Source organism: Arachis hypogaea, chromosome 18 (assembly GCF_003086295.3).
Source record: "Arachis hypogaea cultivar Tifrunner chromosome 18, arahy.Tifrunner.gnm2.J5K5, whole genome shotgun sequence".
NCBI classification, from domain to species: domain Eukaryota; kingdom Viridiplantae; phylum Streptophyta; class Magnoliopsida; order Fabales; family Fabaceae; genus Arachis; species Arachis hypogaea.
The window spans coordinates 586,560-606,111 of record NC_092053.1 but is presented as its reverse complement, the minus strand read 5'-3'; the positions used below and the strand labels follow the sequence as shown (position 1 = coordinate 606,111).

The window sequence follows — 19,552 nt, the reverse complement described above, 5'->3', positions numbered from 1 at the left end:
CTGTATAAGGTGACATAAATTATAGAATATTAATATGTTATACACACTAAGCATTTATATATTGATATATGTGTTACATCAAAGAGAGATGCTGGACTTATATATTGAGATAATTTTACAAAATGTATAAGAATCAACACTCAACAGATTCTATAATTAGGAAGCACAAGGAATTTTCTTTTTGCTTAACAAAATATTATTATTAGTTGAAAGACAGCAAAGTGTGCTTTCTATGCTCTTTTAAAGAAATATTAGTTAATAGTTATACACTCTTTTTGAGAACGTTCAAGTCATTAAATCATTTATAAATAAATATATGAGAAAAGACGTTTTAAATATATAGTTATAATAAAATTTAGGGAGTATAAAAAAAATACACACGTTCATTTTTTATGGTAAATTTTATCGTATTCTTTCTAAAATAATGAATAAATTATTCCTTATAATATATATATATATATTGAAATTTGAAAGTGATTCATCAGATGAGTTTTATGATGTGAAAGAGATCTTGACGAATATAATTGATGCATTTGAAAGTAGATGAGAATTTATGGTCCATGATGATAGAAGTCATAAAGACATTTAAAAAAATTCTTTAATTTAGATCCTCAAGTCATAAACACAGGTAAAAACATTGTTGTTGATGATGTCAAATACAAGTTTTAAGGGACGGTAGATTCAGATTCTCATGAAATTAAAGACATTGTTGTTGATGAGGTGGAGATTAATAGGATTTGCAAGATGAGGTGATAATTATGCACAAGAATTTAATCACTTTCATGAGACAAGTTTTGTGGATAGTGAACTATAAGGATGTTATCACCATACAGAAGAGGGGGCACAGTGGGTGTACACTGAGGTTGCGAAGGAGTTGCGCCTATATAGCAGAAATTCTCCATACCTCGGTAGTACAAATGTTACTACGTGTAACGAGCTAAATACGTACTTGTCTTTTGTTGATGGATTTGTGAGTTCACCTCAAAGAAATTTTTCCAGAACCACCACCATAGATTAGTAGTGCTAAACTAAATTTAAATCATCACAAGAGAGAGACAGAAAAGTAGAGAACATATACCTAATTATTATGATTAATATTTAACTTAATTATAATTATAGATACTATATATATCATAGAAAATAATTTATCCTTTATTTTAGAGAGGACATGATAATATTTACCTTTATATATTTTTCCACTTCAGTATATATATGATAAAACTCTCCACAATACTTGAATTTGAGACATTCACCAAGAAAAATAAGTATAAACGAATTAAACCGTGTCCATGCATGATTGACATATAAAAAGTCTTCAGTTGTTGGTGTATAACATGGATAAAATTGTTTATCTTATCCTAATTAATGATCCTTTAATAAATCTATTTCTGTAAATGACAAAAAGGAGAAGCTAGCTAGAAATAGGTATGGTATGGTATGGCATGGTATGGCTCACAAGTCACAAATGTCTAGTCAATAGAGTTATAGCCCTAGATGAATGAAATTATGAAAGTCACAAGCGTAATGTTCAAGTTTAAATTCTCTAATTATTAAGGGGATCCAATTTAATTTTTCAATTTATGTTCAATGTTTGGTTATTCTACTTTTTACCAGAACAAGAACAGGAGGAATATTTTTGTGTATGTGAATGAATAAATGCATGCCAGCTTATTGCATATGAGAGCTCTAAATTAAAATAATTTGAAAATGGTCATACACTAGTTGCACTATATAATTTTTTTCAGATTTTGAAGTTAACACAAGCTTTTTCAATTAGGTACTCAATATGTTCCCTTTACTGTAAAGTTTTGCCTATTTAAGCCGCCTAATCTGCAAATTATACCCACCCACCACACCCACACTGTGCTTTAAATCTCCAATAACCAAGCTAGTGCCAGCAGCATATCTTGTCTGCACATAAACAAACGCTCCCACTTTTCACTCTTGTATTTAATTTTAGTAGACATCAAATAATTTTATTTTGGTGAAAACTCAGGTGAAATCAACTTTACGTGAAATTGATACTTGAGAGTCGATAAATATTTGACTTATTTGACTAAATTTTTATTCAACGGCTCTCAAGTATCAACTTCACGTGAGTTTCCACCTTTTATTTTATACTCATAATTGAATTAACTTAGTATACTTTGTGGTGGAAACTCAGGTGTAGTCGACTTCACGTAAAGTTGATACCTGAGAACCGTTACATGATTTGACTGATTTGACTAAATTTTCATCTAACGGCTCTCAGATATCAACTTTACATGAAGTCGACTTCACCGGAGTTTTTACCGTATTTTTTTTTCTTGTGGGGCTAAGAAGCAGTTGACAATAGAAAAAGGCTTTTTAAGTTCTCCTTGGATGAGGGAAAAAATAATGATAATGATAATAATAATTCAGCAAATTTTTTGACCTAGGGATATTAGATGCTCGACCATATTGAGAGGTCAACCAATGGGAAGCTGCCATGTCAGCAAGTTATTCTGAGTTTAAGTCAACCAGTTTAATATTGATGTCGCTTTTGTTGTGAATTAGCAGTGTCTTATGTGTTGAAGAAGAGGCCCTACTACTTAACTTCTTTTCAGGCAATGTAGATCTCATAAGATATCCTTTACTGAACTCCCAAAAAAAATTTCACTTTCAAATCTCTCATTATGTTTACCTTTTAAATTTTTCTCCTTTCTTTAGATTTATCTAATCAATAGTTCCAAAAGCAGAATACTTTTTTGCTGAATTCCAAATGAGACTTCATAATTATTATTATTAAAGCATGGCAGTTAAAAGTAGCAAGTGTTAGTGCTAGCATTGTTAGATTACATTTGGTGAATGACTGAATGCCCTTTATTAATATTCAGATAATAGAAATAAATATAAAAACAAGTAATGATTTTGAGTAGAGAAGAGAAGGTGGAAGCTCTGATAAGATTAACAAGAAGAAGGAAAGAAGGAATCATATTCATACATGATGAGAGTTTGACATTAAGCAAAAAGAAAGAAAATAAAATTGGGAGTATGAGTTCTTCTGAAGGTTGATTGCATCCCAATACTTTGCATATTGAATTTGATATTGTTTTTCACTCTAGTCCAGAATCTCCATCAATGCAAGCATAGAACTTGAGAAAGCATGGTGCAAAAATATAAAACCAGTTAGTGGGAAGAAGGGAAGGACAGAAATATGCATATAACAATTTAAGAAATCCAAGTAAGCAGCATGAAAGGTCCATTCTATAGGGTAGCAGACACATAGTGGTGCATAATGAATGTACTCATTGACCTATACATAGTGATAGTGCCTCTACCTCTGTATACCTCTCAAATTTTTATCTTGTTGGATTGAGGCTGGGATATATGCCAGCTCCACTTTTCACTTTGCAATATAAATTACATATTTGATACATTCATTATTACTGTGAGAATCAAACCTGCAATGCAAACAAATATATCAGCACAACTTTGAGACAGAAAAAACAGGAAAATCCACCACCATAACATAAAAACCAATTAAAAGAACTTGGATAGTGGGATATATTTCAAGTTGGAGTCCACTAAATCCCTTTCTAACTGACAAAGCTAAAGATTTTGCAGAAAATCTGCTAATAATGCCACACAAATTTGATAAAAACAATGGCCTTTGCATATATAGATTCCTTTTGCATATATAGTTTTTATTTTCTATCTTCTTTTGTTTTTCTTCTAAACAAGTTACCGGTCTATAAACACTTGAAGACTTTAATTTTAGGAGGTTATTTTTCACCTTAGTGTGTTAAAAGAGAAGGTTAGTTAAGTTATTTTATTCTAATTTTGTCACTATGCATAAGAGGGAAGGTCTACTAGCATTTGGACACATGCTGTTTCTCATGAGTATAAACAAACAAGACTTTTCTTCAAGTGGGGTGTGAGCTTTCCATACCAAGTTTAATTGCAAGTCAGAAAGCAAAACAGAGGAACAAGGTTAGATTAAAAAGCTTACATGCTTTTCATTGTTGTCAATTCAAATTGCAAGTTCTAGTTCAGGTTAGTGAGCTTGGTTGTTATGCTATTACTACTGCCATGTGTTAAGACCTGAGAGCAAGAGAAAAAAAAAAAAAAAAAGCTAAGGGAAAATACCAAGAAGCTCAGCTTCCTTTTGCAGCTGCAAATTCTTGGTGGTTTCCATTGCTTTACTTCTTTCTTTGACAATTTGAGCAGGGAAAATAAAAAGTTGAAAAAAAAAAAAAAGCTTTGGTTTTGAGGTTAATGGGTATCCATCAGTCATGCAGAAATTCATAAACAAATGATTGTGAAAAGATATTTTTCTTTTTTACAAACTTAGGTTATTCCTTCATGTTTTCAGTAATATTCTTGAGTTGCTTATAGTGGTTTGTATTGCTTTATTTTGTGGCCACTGCCCACAAGGCATAGATTCTCTGTGTTTTGAGACTCTCTCCTAGCTGTGCGGTTTAGGAGAATGGATGATTGTGCTTTGCTCTGCTTAGATTCTCTTTGCTCATAAAAGTTCATTTGCTTTTGTCTTTGTCTTTTCCCCTCTCTCCTTTTCATGGATACCCTTTCTAGGCGGTTGCAAGGCGCAGTGCATTGCATTGCATTGCATACATGGCATGCCAGTGCATATTCACACGTTTATTTTATTCCAAACTCCACCATGCCATTCTTGGTATAAAATAGGCCTCACCATCCTTGCATTTTCTTCATTGCAGAACACTCTTCATACTCATTGCACTTGTAGAGTTGTAGTAGTAGCTGTCACTGCTTTGGACACCAAAAATGAGCTATGGACATCCTTACATGGGTTCAGGTTTCTTCCTTTGCTCCTTCCTCCTCATACTCCTTTATTCTTCCTTGCACTTTGCATGAAATTCAGCAGCTTAGTTTGCAGATTGTTATATTTAAGATAGTTACATGTGTTTATTTCTGCCTTGCAGTTGCTGCATTGTTTAACTTTGATCATGATTTTCTTTGTCCATTTGAAATATTATCATGACTTGTTTCCCACTCTTCAAAGTTCAAACTTGATATGCCATTAAGTAGTATCTTTCTGGCTTACAATTGCAGGTAGCCGAACTGCTCGAAGAACTTTTGAGTTCGGGAAGACACATGTAGTGAGGCCAAAAGGAAAACACCAAGCCACCATAGTATGGCTACATGGTCTTGGTGATAATGGTTTGAGGTATGGATACCTTAACATCTCTTCAACCTTGTTACAATTTTTTGGTTCTGTATTATCCTTTTGTTGTTTTCTAATGACCTTTTTTCTGTCCCAAGCTCTTTTTTTGTTTTTCTTTCAAAAAAGTATACAGTTGATAAGTGTAGAAATACTATTTGAGTGTTAAGAAAAGGAGAAAAAAGTAGATATAAAACCTCTTCATAAATATATTAATTGTTAACTTTCTGCAAACTAAATTATTTTTGGTTAAGGAGCTCAAGGGGTTTACATGTACTCTGGATCTAAAATTCACAACTTTCCAATCCAAGAATCTTGTCCTATTTTTGTTCTTTTTGTGTTCAGCTTCATTCTTTTCTTTGTTTCAAGTACATGATCCGTAAATGAAGGATGAAACTTTTGAGAGCAAGAATGTCTAAATATATGAGTGGAAATCAGAATTGAATTTTCCCTAATGAGGGTTTTCAATGTTGAGATTCTGCATATATGGAATAAATTCTGCTAAAGAAAGTGGTGGTTTGTTGTGATTTTGATTTTGGAAGTTCGAGATTAACAAGAGTATATACTAAATTCTCAACTAGGGGACCACAGCCTCACTTAACTTGTTTCTGGATCAAAAATGAACAACTATACATCACTTTTGACAGAAGAATATATTTCTATGAAGGGCAGTTGATAAATTCTAGAATTATTCTCTAATAACTATTGAAAATGAAGCATAAATGCATGGCTGAGTTTGAGTAGTAACTTATGTAAGGAAACTTGTGATTTCCTGAATTTGAGTTTGTTTTGTTTGCAGCTCATCTCAGCTCCTGGAATCTCTTCCACTTCCAAATGTAAGAATATTTATTCCTTCACTCCATTTGAGAATTTCTTAATTGCTTCTCTAGCATAATACTCTCCCTAGCTAGGTGCCTATAATATTTAGATAAGTACTATAATATAATATAATATCATATCATAAAATGTTTCTTAATCTTATGATATGATATGGTGCAGATAAAATGGATTTGCCCAACTGCTCCTACCCGTCCTGTGGCCATACTTGGTGGCTTTCCTTGCACTGCATGTAATCACAAATCCTTATCTACTGCTAATCTTTTCTACTGATAAGTAACATGCTGATAGAAAATTATTGAACAGGGTTTGATGTGGGAGAACTCTCAGAAGAGGGTCCGGATGATTGGGAAGGTTTAGATGCCTCAGCAGCACACATAGCTAACTTGCTGTCAACAGAACCAGCTGATGGTAACAAATTTTCCAGGCCTAAATAATTGCCAAGTTGAGAATTGATTCATTTTGCTGATGAATTTTTCATTGATGTGACAGTGAAAGTTGGAATAGGAGGGTTCAGTATGGGTGCAGCAATAGCACTTTACTCTGCAACATGTTTTGCTATGGGAAGGTATGGAAATGGCATCCCATACCCTGTCAACTTAAGAGCTGTTGTTGGACTAAGTGGCTGGCTTCCAGGCTCAAGGTATATTATTATAAAATTATTTGAATCAAGAACAATAATATCTTTTGTTTTTTGTGGTTGAAACTTGTTACTTGTCACTGTAGGAGCTTAAGGAACAAGATAGAAGTGTCACATGAATCAAGAAGGCGAGCTGCTTCATTACCCATGTTGCTGTGTCATGGAATATGTAAGCATCATTATTGACTATAATTCTAGAGGTTCAAGTAAAAGCAAACGTGTGCATCATTAAGTTTCATTTTGCAGGTGATGATGTAGTTCCATGCAAATATGGAGAGAAATCAGCCCAATGCTTATGTTCAGCAGGATTTCGATATGTTGCATTCAAAAGCTATGATGGGTAAGTTGATTTTATAGCAAAAATGAGACACAACACAAGTTTGAGTTTTAAGTTAAAGCAACTATCTATGTATCTGAGTTGTTGGTTGTGTGTTTGTGCAGGATTGGTCACTATACAGTTCCAAGAGAGATGGATGAGGTATGCAACTGGCTTAACTCCAAGCTAGGCCTTGAGGGATCTCCATAACAAGTTTGTATGGAGATGCACAAAGCATAAGCACAAGTAGATATAGATCATGGCAACGGTTCTTGGGGTATAGATATATATATATATATGTATGTAGGAGAGATTTCATTTTCTGGGGTCCCTTTTTGTCTTGTTCCTGAGCAGCAATAAGAGTTATCAATGTGTTTTCTATGTATTTCTCTAACTATTATTATTCTAGAGCCTAGACACTTGGACACTTGTATTATCTTATGGGAGAGCTTTGTAGTTTTAATTTTAATGATTGTAAGAGATTTGCAGTTTTAATTATTGTAACAATGTTTCTTGCGTTTTCTTACACAAAAATCAGTTTAAAATTGTGTCAGCTTCTGATGACAATGTTCTAAAATTGTGGGATTGGAAGAAGGGTTGGGCTTGTCTTAAAACCTTTCAAGGACACTCACATTATGTGATGAGTGTAGCATTTAACCCCAAGGATCCATCTACCTTTGCTAGTGCATCCCTTGATGGGACTTTAAAGGTATAATTATTCGACTACATTACGTGTTCATCAAAATCAGCCACCAAAATCAGTCAACAGTATAAAATGCATGTTGAAATACAAACAAATATTGAAAATAAAATAAACTATACATGTATTTGTATACAAATACATTACCGACTGATTTTTGTGTATAAATAGTACTTCTGATAATTATTAGTTCTCTAATCAAATCAAAATAAAAATATATTAAAAATACAAACCTGGTTAGAGAATAATACAGATATAAAGACAAGAAAAATGTTTTTGTATTACTCTAATCAACTCATTAGTAGTTAACACTCTGATTCCATTGTGTCTTCATTTGTAGATTTGGAGTGTTGATTCCTCTGCTCCAATTTTGACCCTGGATGGACACTTGAAAGGAGTGAATTGTGCTGATTACTTCATAAGCAATGATAAAGAATATCTTATAAGTGGTTCTGATGATTACACTGCAAAAGTGTGGGATTATCATTCTAAAAACTCTGTACAAACACTTGAAGGGACATGGAAACAATGTCATAGCAGTGTGCTCTCATTCTGAGCTTCCAATTATAATAACAGCTTCAGAGGATTCTACTGTCAAAATATGGGATAATGTCACAAACAGGTACATCTACTTGAGGTCTCATTTTCTCTAATCTAATAATATAGATACATTTTTAACATTTTTAATTGTTGTCATTAATTTGCAGGCTTCAAAACACCTTGAAATTTGATATTGGGCCTAAGTGTTTGTTTGAGAGTCATTAAATCTATAAAAATAATATCATTTTTCAATAAAAAAGATTTTTTTATTTTTTAGTGTGTTTGATAAATTTTTAATAGTAAGAATAAAAGTAAAAAAAACTATAAAAATAAAAATAAAAACATCATTTTTGAAAAATTACAATTTATATTTTTTTTAAAAGATCTTTTTACTTAAAAAATATTTTTCACATAATAAATAAACAAAAATACTTTTATTTTATTTTATCTAAATATAATTGATGGATAAAAAGATCTTTTTACACGAGATATCCAAATATAAATCACTTTTATTTTTGTAAAAGATCTTTTAAAAAAATATTATTAAAAAAAAGATCTTTTCTAAAAATAGCATTCAAGCAAGTCCTAAATTTTTTTTGCTATTATAAAGAAGTTTAAAACTAAATTGATATTTTGTATTGATTTTGTTTATCAACATAAATAATGGATTGTTTTAGTATTGTGTCTTTTTTCTTGAAATGTTATAATCATAAAAAAACAATATATCTAATTTGTATATATAAAATTTTGTTTTATTAGTAATGATAGTCTACGTCATGTATTAAAATTTAAAAGTATATAGATATTATTTGAAGTATAATTTATAATATATTAAAACTGTTCATTTTAATATAAGGCATGAATGTGGCTCGATCTGCAGTGCTTCCTTCAGGAAAAGATAGGGCTGCTTCTCGAGATGCAGATGCAACATTGGTTTTTGGCCGTAGTAGTAGTAGTGGTAGAAGAAGAAGTTGTAGTTTAGAGTTGGTTTTTAAGCATGATAAGATGCAGAATTGACTAACTGAAGATAACTCCGCGTGAGAATCCATATAAAAACGAGTTAAAAAGAATGTTTAAAGAAACTTTGTTAGTAAAATAAAAAAGAAAAATAAATAGAAATATTGATTTAACTCATTTGTATTATTTAGTATGTATTTGTGTATATATATCACTACAAAAAAAAAGTGTATAAAATGGCATTAACATTATGGCAGTTTTATAAAATGGAAACCACTTAAATCAAGATGTGAAAAAATGTCTTTTTTTTAGATGTTTTTTAAATAATTAAAATTTAACACATATAATTAATTAAATTGTTATTTTTATTAAAATTAGATTAAGCCAAAAATTTAATAAATTAAATTTTGAATCGGTCTAAATTAATATCTTTTTATAAAAAATAACTACAATATCCCTAACTAAAATAACCCTATTATATATATATATATATATATATATATATATAATATATATATATATAAATATATATATATATATATATATATATATATATATATATATAAACTCTGAATCCTCATCACCGCAGAAGAAAAAAAGGGGTTAAAATTTAGAATTTTTAAAGTTAATATATACAATAAGAGTATTCTAGTCATTTTTTTATGATAAGGTATTGTAATAATTTTTTATAAAAAATAATATTAATTTAGATTGATTCAAAATTTGATTCACCATTTTTTTAGTCAAATTAATTTGTTTATCTAATTTCAATAAAAAAATAACACGATTTAATGAATTATATGTATTAAATTTTAATTATTAAAAAATATCTTTAAAAAAAATATTTTAGACGTTTTTATTAGAGGTCTCCTTTATAAAATTGCCGTAATATTCATTTTAGGGCAGTTTATGTAATTGCCGTAATACTATGTTTGCTATTTTAGAGAAATACATATATTCGTGGAATCGCATTGCGGCTTGCGCATCGATTAGCTCCAAAGGAAGATTAGATTAGAAGATCAAATTCTGCTATGCGTATTTTCAAACAAAAATGATATTCCATCAAATTCTGCTATGCGTATTCATTTCCCCATTTTCTAAACTGTTGATAACATATCTCATGTTTTCGTTTCAAACAACAATTTGTTAGTCTTATTTCCGTATGGTAGCTTTTTTTTTTTGTTTCCCATGGTATTTACACTTGCTTAAGCGGACTAGTAGCTAACCACTAGACCAACCCAATTTAGTTTATTTTCATAGAGTAACTATTCCGCAACATAGCAAGTTTGTTCACAATAACATGACGACTGAAAAGAAGTTCAGTCCCAAGTCCCAACTGTTGGAGAAGATTAAGGCAAGGAACATCCACGAAAATTCTCATACAAAGAAATATCTCAGAACTAGCAGTAAATTTTTATTTGCAAACAAACTTATTACTATCAATATAATCCGATACCAAAAAGTCACATAATGGCATCTTTCAGCCAAAAACAAGAGTAATAAATCAAACAAGTTTTTCTAAGTTAATTTACTCTCAAATTTCATCACCATAGTTGTGCTTTTACTTCTTGGATGTAATATCTTTAAGCTTTTCCTTCAGCTCGCCATTCTACATGAATGCAAATTATTTTAAACACAGTACAAAATAACAAGTACAAAAGATTAGCAAATGAAGTGTGAACTAACCTGGTGCATATTAAGGATAATATCTGATCCGCCAATAAACTCTCCCTTGATGAAAACTTGTGGAAATGTTGGCCAATGACTGCACAGGGAAAAAACACGGGAGAATGGTATGTCATAAGTAATTTAACTTGTTAGCACTTCCCTTCTAGAACTATCATGAACAATTGATCTGAACTCATAACTAGGCCACTTTAAATGCAATGGCAAAATGAAATAATTTACTGTTATGAAGTAGAAAGCAACACATAAATGAAAGCATGAATGTACCTGAAAGCCTTTACAGCACTTTTCAGTTCGGGATCCTCCAAAATGTTCCTAGCACTTATGGGAACATCTGTAATAGCACAATATAATTATAGTCTCAACTTTACGGTTTATGAATACAAATTCACATTGGACACAAATTACTGTAAACTAAAAGAACATAATTCATCAATGAGGAGAAAATTATGCCTTAAAAAATGAATCACTATATGGTTTGTTAAAAATGGAATACTACACCCATAACGAGCAACACATTGTGTAGTTAGATAGGTAGATTATTTGGGAACATGAGGAGAAACTACATTCCTAACATGAAGATACAAGCACAGAACATATTTCTTGTATAACTAAAAATGCAGCTTACAAAATTGTATTGGAAAAGTCTAGGAGGCCAGCAACTTTATTAAATTCTGGCAAAAGTGAGCCATTGAATGAAATCTCATACCAATCTCACACCATTAAAATCATCATTGATGGCTATTTGATGGCTACAAATCACAAAAGTTGCTGGCCCCTAGCACTCCTCAATTGTATTTACTCACCATATTGTTTTAAAACTCTAACAGCAAGTGAACTAAATCCGCACTGTGGAAAATCAGGCACACCTTTCATGTAAAGCATAACGGGATTCTCTTTGACATCCTGCAAAACACAGTTCAAGTCACACAGTTCACCATGCCATTATGAAAACAAGAAACAGGTGATAAAGCTTTCAAGTATGAGATAATTCACCTTCTCAACAACATCTGCCAAGGAAATGCCAGAATTCTCAAGTTTATTAGCTGGCTTGAAGTCGTCATGAGTGTCAGGATCATTTGACACCGTCGTGAAGTATCTCATTCCATAATTAGATAACTGGAAACACTGAATCCGAAATCGTTTATTAGGGAAAAAATCGACAAAATTGTTTCGTAGCATAGGACATAATGAGAAAAGCGAAGAAAATTTCTAGATTTCAACAATAATTATAATGATAATCAACTGAGAAGAAAGCAAAGCAATATCTGGATCCCGACAAAACAATCCCCATCTCCAGCGTTACCTAATTCCAATTTCAAGAGTTTTGGAGCGTTACCGGAGTTGCAAGAGAAGGAGAACGAGAACGAGAAGCTAATCCCTTGAAGAGGATGCTTGATAACGATGCCGCCATGCTCGTCCCTGCTACTATCCCTTCTAATATGTTGTTATGGTTTGGGAGAAGATGCCATTACCACTTGCCAGCAGAGGTTGTTATTCAAGTGTTGCGTCGTCGTGAAATTGGGGTTTCTATGCACCGGCCTGTAGGCTGTACAAGAAGACCATTTTTTTTTGTCTTTTGTAGAAGAAGAGCTTAGGCTTTTGTTGTATTATTTTTTTCCTTTGGGCTTTATCCATCTTATAATATTGGGCCTTGAAGCCTCTATTTGTCCAATTCACTTGACCAAAAAAAAAGAACATATTACATATTTACATTATTACTTCCTCAATTATTTTGAAAATAGTATACTTTGACATCTTACAGACTTGCACTTTTACTTCCTCATAAGACATATTATTTTTTGGGGTTTTTTTATTAATTTATTACCCTAATTGAGATGTTCATATATATAAGTAATATTATTTTTTATTTACAAAGGCATTCAAACTGAAAACACTAATAATAATTTGCATAAAATATCAGAGAAGGGGAGAAGGAGAGAAATCTGAATAGCTGGGTTGAGTGAGAGAAAGAGAGAAGGGTTTTGAGTGAGCGAAGAAGAAGAAGAAAGGATGTCACTGACGGGGGTGAAGATGTCGGAGGAGGTGTGGCTGACATGCGCCACGCACGCATTGTCGACGGAGACAGAAGAGATCATGGGCCTCCTCTTGGGGGACATCCACCACTCCAAGGACGGCCGCCACGTCACCGCTCTCATTTGGGGAGCATCCCCCCAGACTCGCTCCGATCGCCGCAAGGACCGTGTCGAGACCAACCCCGAGCAGCTGGCCGCCGCCTCCGCCCTCGCAGACCGCATGACCTCCTCCACCGGCAGAACCACCCGCGTCATCGGCTGGTACCACTCACACCCTCACATCACCGTCCTCCCTTCCCACGTCGACGTCCGCACCCAGGCCATGTACCAGCTCCTCGATTCCGGCTTCATTGGCCTCATCTTCTCCTGTTTCAGCCATGACGCCAACAAGGTCGGTAGGATTCAGGTCATTGCCTTCCAGTCCTCTGATGGCAAGAACCATCTCATTCGAACTTCCGTTATCGATATCGATTCCTCGCCCAGTTCCTCTGAGAATGTGTCCCTCAGATCTGCTCAATTCAAGCCCGACAGTCCCGAGCAGGACACTGGTGATTCCAGAATTGCATCTCCAGCTGCTAAGGTACTCCGTTTTCTTTTAGAGTGTAGAATATGCGCCATGATCAATTGTATAATTAGCGAGCTGCGGTGTATATCTATCATGTTGAACAATGCATTTCATGAATATTAATGCGTGTTTTTATAATAGCTTGTTCCCTACTGATACTATAGTTAAAGTGCGTATGTATGCTTGATGAGAAGGTGACTGTGAATTCGGAGCTCAAATATCTGTCTCATTTGCGATATTGGATGATTCTATATTGTAATATTCGTCTAAACTAATTGATCTGCATGATTTATATAAAAGATGTTCATCTTCGATTATAGTGGCTTTGTGTAAACATTTTTGTTCATATCATGGAATGTGATGCCATCTTAAAGAGTTGGTTTTTGATCTTATGGGAGATTCATTCAGCCCCTTGAGGTTGTTCTATGGGCAGAATTCTGCTCATACTTTTTTCTCTGCAGGATAAAATTACTTCACGCTTTCTCTAATTTATGTAATTATATACTTTTTGGCTAGGGTGTGGGGAAATCTTCAGACTTGGGGTATTTCTTTGATAATGCCGATGCCAACTATATGGGGAGAGAAAAAGGGGGAGTGAACTACCATCCTAACAATTCAGACGTCTCCATTGTTGATGTTGATCCCATGGATATGTCAGAAAGTATGCAGGAAGCTGTGCACCGTTCTAATTTGGACATGAGGTATAGATGAGTACGTAATTCACCTCGAATACCTTTGTTGTTATCAGCTCAATAGTTTATTCCTATTTTTGGGATTAGGATCCTCTCATGTCCCTTTGCTATACAAGGGAACATGGGGCATGACATTGGGATAACTGCAGGGTACTTACAAATGCAAACAAAAATTAGGAATAATTTCAGAAGGCACTAATATGTAATATCAATTCATATTTTGAAAAGAACTTAACATCTGTTTCACCTCTATTAACAAAACTCGTCTCTAGACTCCTCATGCTGATTTTTCTATTGTTTCTTACATGAAACTTTTCTGGGCACATTTCAACTGAAAACTTTCTATTAAAAACGATAATCATTTAGGAGATGGAGATAAACGTTCATATGAAGTCTGATATTTCATTTTTCTGTCTCCATTTTATTATGATTGGTCAGGTAAACCATGTTTCATCTTTATGAGGCATTGAGGCTGACAAGATAGTTTCTCAAATCTTGGGTTTTATTTAATGACAGTGGTGCAGAGTATGTAAGAAAAGAAATTCCCCTTTATGTTTTGCCAGCCTTGTCTCTTATCAGCCTTGATTTGCCCCTGTCGTCGTACACGGATCTGCAACATGTACTATTTGAAGAGGAACGAAGTGCATATAACCAAGCCATCTTACAAAATATGAGGTGATAATTTGATATGCCATATGCTAATTCTTAATTCAAATGTCAAATTTCTATGGAAGCTTTTTTGTTTTCTGGCAAAATGAAAGCATTCTGTTCACTTAAATGTTATATATGTTGGGGTCACTCTAATTTTCCTTATTCGTTTCTTTTGTAGGGACGGCAAAGTGCATCCACTCACCTTCATACATCACACCTCAACTTATCAGGCTTCCTTATGCAAACTGATGGAATATTGGTCAGAGCAAAGCCTCCATTCTTCAATTCCTCTTTTCTTTGTTTCATGTTAGTTTTTAAATAAACACATTCTGCTTTCTCACTTTACAGTTTAAGTCCTGCAATAAATTCACTTCAAGATCGACTTAGAGAGACTGAAATTCGGGTATGTATTAAATTTTCAAGTCACAATACCATAGTTTTGTTGGCTTTATTCCCAGTGTTTTATCGAGTTCTATAGATTTGGAGTATTTCACATAAAATCCTTCCCAAAAAAAAAAAAAAGAAAAAAAAACAGATCACACGAATTTGTATTGGGAACTAATTTCATTGTGTTCTGTGTTGATTTAGATCTAGTTGCTTCTTAATCTTGCCCACTAGATTCTTGCAGCCTAGCTAATGAAATATTTGTTTATTCACCATCTGCTAATCAACGTCTGGTAAATCATTTAACTATGTGTTGCACTTATGATTTTGATACAACAGCTAGCAGCACTGCGTGAAGAAGCCAAAAGTCTGGAGACTGAAGCATCTAGAGGGAGTGAAGCAAGTTCAGGATCCCCTCGACAACCCGCATCTCCTGCAAATCGAGGAGGCTCCTCTCTTGGTCATAGAAACTTGCACAGCTCAGCCGAACCCCTCGGAGCTAGGAATGTAGCTAGTCCCAGTAGCCGGAGCAGAAAAGGATACTAGAGTAAAACCCAGATTGAAAGAAATGTTTCAATCAATACTAATGGCAATCGTGATTTTTTTGCTAAAATGGGGTGTAGGATACGTATTTGGAATGTACATGAAAATGATATTGCCAGAGCATAGTCTGCTATTTTGAACATGATGCTAAATGAGCAAGTATTCTGCAAGTGTAGTCTATTACTAATGTAAAAATGACGTTTTCAATACTAGTATTCACTTTGAAGAACTTGTTGGAGTTATCAAACGGCACGCATGCATGCATGCATGCTTAAGATTCGAGGCAGGTTAATTGTTAAGTTGCCAAACGTATATCTCCTCGTATTGACGTGAATCCTTCTCTTTATGTAGAATTTAAAGCAGGGCAGCATGATTGCGGGAAAAGGAGGACGGTGGAGAACTCAAAAAGAGGGAGAGAAAAAGATTGTGCCAACTAATTCATATCGTTTAGCACTATTCTATTTTGTTTTCTTTGATTACTATCACAGTCACCTTTATTAGCTAGCTAGCTTTATTTCAAATCGATGCACCGCAAGTAAAACTCGTTTAGAGCCAAAGTGTCGTTGGAACTTGGAACCAATACTATTTCTATACCTTGTTTTTCCTTTTTGTTTTTGACCCATTACTCTTTTCCGTAACATCATGTTGCTAAGCAAATAGTGTCACAGGGGATGTTACTCAACTGGCATAGAAAGTTTAAAAAGTTGGATTTAAATTTAATCCCATCTTTAAGTAGAAAAGAACATCCCGCTATAAATACTGAAGCAAAGTACAAGATTACTAGTAGTAGCAGCCAAAAGGAGAGAAAATACTAATAAAAGAAGCTAAGGAAAACTCTTCCATTGATGATCCTAAAAGAATTCCTCAAATAGTGTGGAAGTGGTGCAAAATGAATAGGGTCTCCAGAAGCATTTCAGATTTGAGTGATAATTTGCGGTGCAGAAACAATTGTTATGCGTTGGATCACAATCAAAGGCCACACAGAGCAAGCCACCCTGCTTCTCAAGCAATGAAGAAGCTTTGTGCAGAGCGTGGTGGTCAGCTTAGGCTCGGCCACTTCCGGCTCTTGCGCCTCCTAGGCCGAGGTGATATTGGAAAAGTGTTCCTGTGTGAGATCAGCAAGTCCTTGAAGCCGCAGCCCAATTGTTTGTATGCCATGAAAGTAGTGGACAGAAAGTCTCTGGCTCTGAAGAAGAAGCTGAAAAGATCAGAGATGGAGGAACAAGTACTGAGTGTTGTTGACCACCCTTTTCTGCCAACACTTCATGCAAAATTTGAAGCTCATCAATACACATGTTTTGTCATGGATTACTGCCCAGGTGGCGACTTGTTCACGCTTCAGCAGAACCAGCCAGATCTTCACTTTAATGTCTCCACAGCAAGGTAATTTAGCCACACCAAAAATCTTTTCTTTTCTTTTCTTTTTCAAGAATGATATATTATTATTATAAGTCATGTCACAGATTCTTTGCGGCTGAGGTGCTTGTTGCTCTTGAATATCTGCATATGATGGGGATAGTTTATAGAGACCTGAAGCCAGAAAATGTGCTTATTCAAGAAGATGGACACATCATGCTCACTGATTTTGATCTCTCTCTTCACTTGGAAGTTCACCCCACTCTTCTTAAACAAGTTTCCAACAATAGGATCATAAAGAAGAATAAGCCAATGCTGTGTTGCAGCGATTCATATGGTTATGAGCATATAGGTACTAGAAGCACTAGGAAGAAAGCAAGCATTATTGGTGGTGATAGCCATGCACAACAGATTGAGATTTCAGCTGAGCCTAACAACGGAAGATCACATTCTTTTGTTGGAACTCATGAGTATTTGGCACCAGAGGTTATCTTGGGATTAGGCCATGGAAGTGCTGTGGATTGGTGGGCATTTGGTGTGTTCCTCTATGAGCTCTTATATGGAGATACACCTTTCAAAGATGCAACAAGCCATGACAAAACAATGAACAATATCCTCAGGAAACGGTTGAGTTTCCCAAGATCAGGAACAATAACACATTCTGGGGAGGATATTGCCAAGGCAGAGGATCTTATTGGGAAGCTTCTTATCAAGAATCCAAAGAAGAGAATGGGATACAACAGTGGGTCTTGTGAGATTAAGAGACATGAGTTCTTTCAGGGGATTAACTGGGCCTTAATCAGATCAGTTAAACCACCTCTTGTTTTCAAGAACAAGTCTGCAGGTCAACCACCTCATCAAATACCTTTCTTCTGATCTATTCTAGAAATCTTATATGTATTATCTTTATTTTTGTACATCTTTTTAACTTTGGTATTACAAATAATTGATAAGTAATTTATCTTTTATATCATAAAAGAAAAGTGCTCAGGAAAAACTTATATAAAACATGGTTGTAAATATCATTTCCCTTTGTTTTCTGCGTAATCGCTTGAAAGTGAGAGTCGCGTTATATTGTAGGTGAAGACTCATGCAGTCGTTTGTTTTCATGCGAAGTTGATAGTTGAGAACAGTTAGATATTGATTTGTCAAATCATTTAACAGTTTTTAAATGTAACTTCTCATAAAAACAATTGCATGTGAGTTTTCACCTGTATAATATCACGAATCCAAGTAAGTATACGAAAAATGAGTTCATAGTAAAAAAGTATATATAATCTAAGGTTATAATTACGTAGATACTAGAAGACAAGACGAGTTAGTTGATAATGAGTTGAGTGAATAAAACTTGTGGTGATAGACATACAAATATGTATAACGTGACAGATATGATGATGTTGCCTGTTGTTGTTATTGTTTACAAAGCGGTGAACGTTGATGTTTCTTTTATCGTTTTTGTGTGACATAGTGAGAGATGCAGATCTCTTTCCCGATCAGTACGTAAAATTAATAAGGTAGGTGACTTTGTACCCAGAAAGTTAAGGCATGCAGTAGAACCATTGAATATATTAAAACTAACGTATACGTGCGTATTATGTATTATTATTAATGCATATAGGTATGAATTCAATACGCATATAGTGCTATACTTAATTAGAAGTAGTTTTTTTGTGTATTCTTGAATTGAATGAAGAGTGGATGCATGTCTAATGTTAAGAAGACAAAAAAAAATGTTACGATAATTTAGGGGTGTTATCGGTTCGGTTTGATTCGGTTTTGGATCAAAAACCAACCGAACCGATATGTTTAATTCCTACAGATACACAATTATTCGGTTTGTTGTTTTTACAACGATCGAATCGAACCGAACCGAATCAATAGCAGTTTGGTTTGGTCGGTTTTTTCGATTTTTAATTTTTAATGAGTAAAATATGAATCACAATAACTAGAAGTTTAAAATAGTCAATAAACTAAAATAATAAGAATAAAATATTAAAATGGTTAGGGGTTGGGGTTTTTATTATTAGGTTAAAAGTTAAAATGATTAAAACATTGATATGGATGCATATTTTCGGTTCGGTTCGGTTTGGTTCGATTTCTATCGAGCCAACTAAAAACTGAACCGAACCGATCGATTTTGTTATAAAAAGAACAAAAAAACCGATTTTTTCGATTTTTAAGTCGATTGTTGTAATTTTCGATTCGGTTTTGTGATAATTTTTGGTCCGGTTCGATAACTTACACCCCTAATAATTTATGGATAGTAAATAAGATATGTTCTATTTTTTTCGTTAATATTTTTTTTTTGTTGCCAAATATGAAGAGAAGACAAAACGAAATAAGTAAGGGTGTACATCAATATCTATCAAATAATGAATCAATGCATTGCATTGGCCCTCTAATGACTTGAGCATTTCTGAAACTTCCAAAAGGAAAAGGCGACCAGCAGATATATATATTAGACCTTATGATACTGATAGGGGGGATC

The 19,552-nt window shown here is 33.9% G+C and overlaps 4 protein-coding genes and 1 long non-coding RNA gene across 8 annotated transcripts; 3 read left to right on the top strand and 2 right to left on the bottom strand.

Annotated features, from left to right (window-relative positions):
* Nucleotides 1-2,743: 2,743 nt before the first annotated feature.
* On the bottom strand, nucleotides 2,744-4,153 carry LOC140181523 (uncharacterized). The gene is made up of 3 exons (XR_011876220.1): nucleotides 3,971-4,153; nucleotides 3,310-3,422; nucleotides 2,744-3,113 (listed from the first exon to the last, which is right to left on the bottom strand). It is a non-coding gene; the product is annotated as an uncharacterized lncRNA (long non-coding RNA).
* On the top strand, nucleotides 3,564-7,488 carry LOC112772378 (uncharacterized). Of its 3 annotated transcripts, none has more exons than XM_025817309.3 (10): nucleotides 3,564-3,951; nucleotides 4,698-4,795; nucleotides 5,053-5,167; nucleotides 5,961-5,997; nucleotides 6,161-6,230; nucleotides 6,305-6,409; nucleotides 6,491-6,641; nucleotides 6,725-6,807; nucleotides 6,885-6,978; nucleotides 7,080-7,488. In XM_025817309.3, the coding sequence occupies exons 2-10, from the start codon at nucleotides 4,765-4,767 to the stop codon at nucleotides 7,162-7,164; spliced, it is 771 nt and encodes a 256-aa protein (XP_025673094.1). In that variant the 5' UTR covers nucleotides 3,564-3,951; nucleotides 4,698-4,764; the 3' UTR covers nucleotides 7,165-7,488. The 3 variants fall into 3 exon arrangements, with proteins under 3 accessions (XP_025673094.1, XP_025673095.1, XP_072081399.1); XM_025817310.3 differs by having other exon boundaries at nucleotides 3,893-4,014; XM_072225298.1 differs by lacking the exon at nucleotides 3,564-3,951 and adding an exon at nucleotides 4,360-4,494.
* A 3,053-nt stretch (nucleotides 7,489-10,541) lies between these two features.
* On the bottom strand, nucleotides 10,542-12,433 carry LOC112769190 (monothiol glutaredoxin-S15, mitochondrial). 2 transcript variants are annotated; one of them, XM_025813642.3, is made up of 6 exons: nucleotides 12,177-12,433; nucleotides 11,834-11,965; nucleotides 11,707-11,743; nucleotides 11,105-11,171; nucleotides 10,838-10,916; nucleotides 10,542-10,760 (listed from the first exon to the last, which is right to left on the bottom strand). In XM_025813642.3, the coding sequence occupies exons 1-6, from the start codon at nucleotides 12,249-12,251 to the stop codon at nucleotides 10,713-10,715; spliced, it is 438 nt and encodes a 145-aa protein (XP_025669427.1). In that variant the 5' UTR covers nucleotides 12,252-12,433; the 3' UTR covers nucleotides 10,542-10,712. The 2 variants fall into 2 exon arrangements, with proteins under 2 accessions (XP_025669427.1, XP_025669426.1); XM_025813641.2 differs by having other exon boundaries at nucleotides 11,644-11,743; nucleotides 12,177-12,422.
* Nucleotides 12,434-12,663: 230 nt separating this feature from the next.
* Nucleotides 12,664-15,937, top strand: LOC112769188 (uncharacterized). Its single transcript, XM_025813637.2, has 6 exons — nucleotides 12,664-13,453; nucleotides 13,955-14,139; nucleotides 14,647-14,805; nucleotides 14,960-15,040; nucleotides 15,130-15,184; nucleotides 15,505-15,937. Exons 1-6 carry the CDS (start codon nucleotides 12,851-12,853, stop codon nucleotides 15,709-15,711), a joined length of 1,290 nt encoding a protein of 429 aa, XP_025669422.1. The 5' UTR covers nucleotides 12,664-12,850; the 3' UTR covers nucleotides 15,712-15,937.
* Nucleotides 15,938-16,010: 73 nt separating this feature from the next.
* Nucleotides 16,011-18,089, top strand: LOC112769189 (protein kinase PINOID 2). Its single transcript, XM_025813638.2, has 2 exons — nucleotides 16,011-17,091; nucleotides 17,172-18,089. The coding sequence occupies exons 1-2, from the start codon at nucleotides 16,598-16,600 to the stop codon at nucleotides 17,938-17,940; spliced, it is 1,263 nt and encodes a 420-aa protein (XP_025669423.1). The 5' UTR covers nucleotides 16,011-16,597; the 3' UTR covers nucleotides 17,941-18,089.
* Nucleotides 18,090-19,552: the final 1,463 nt, after the last annotated feature.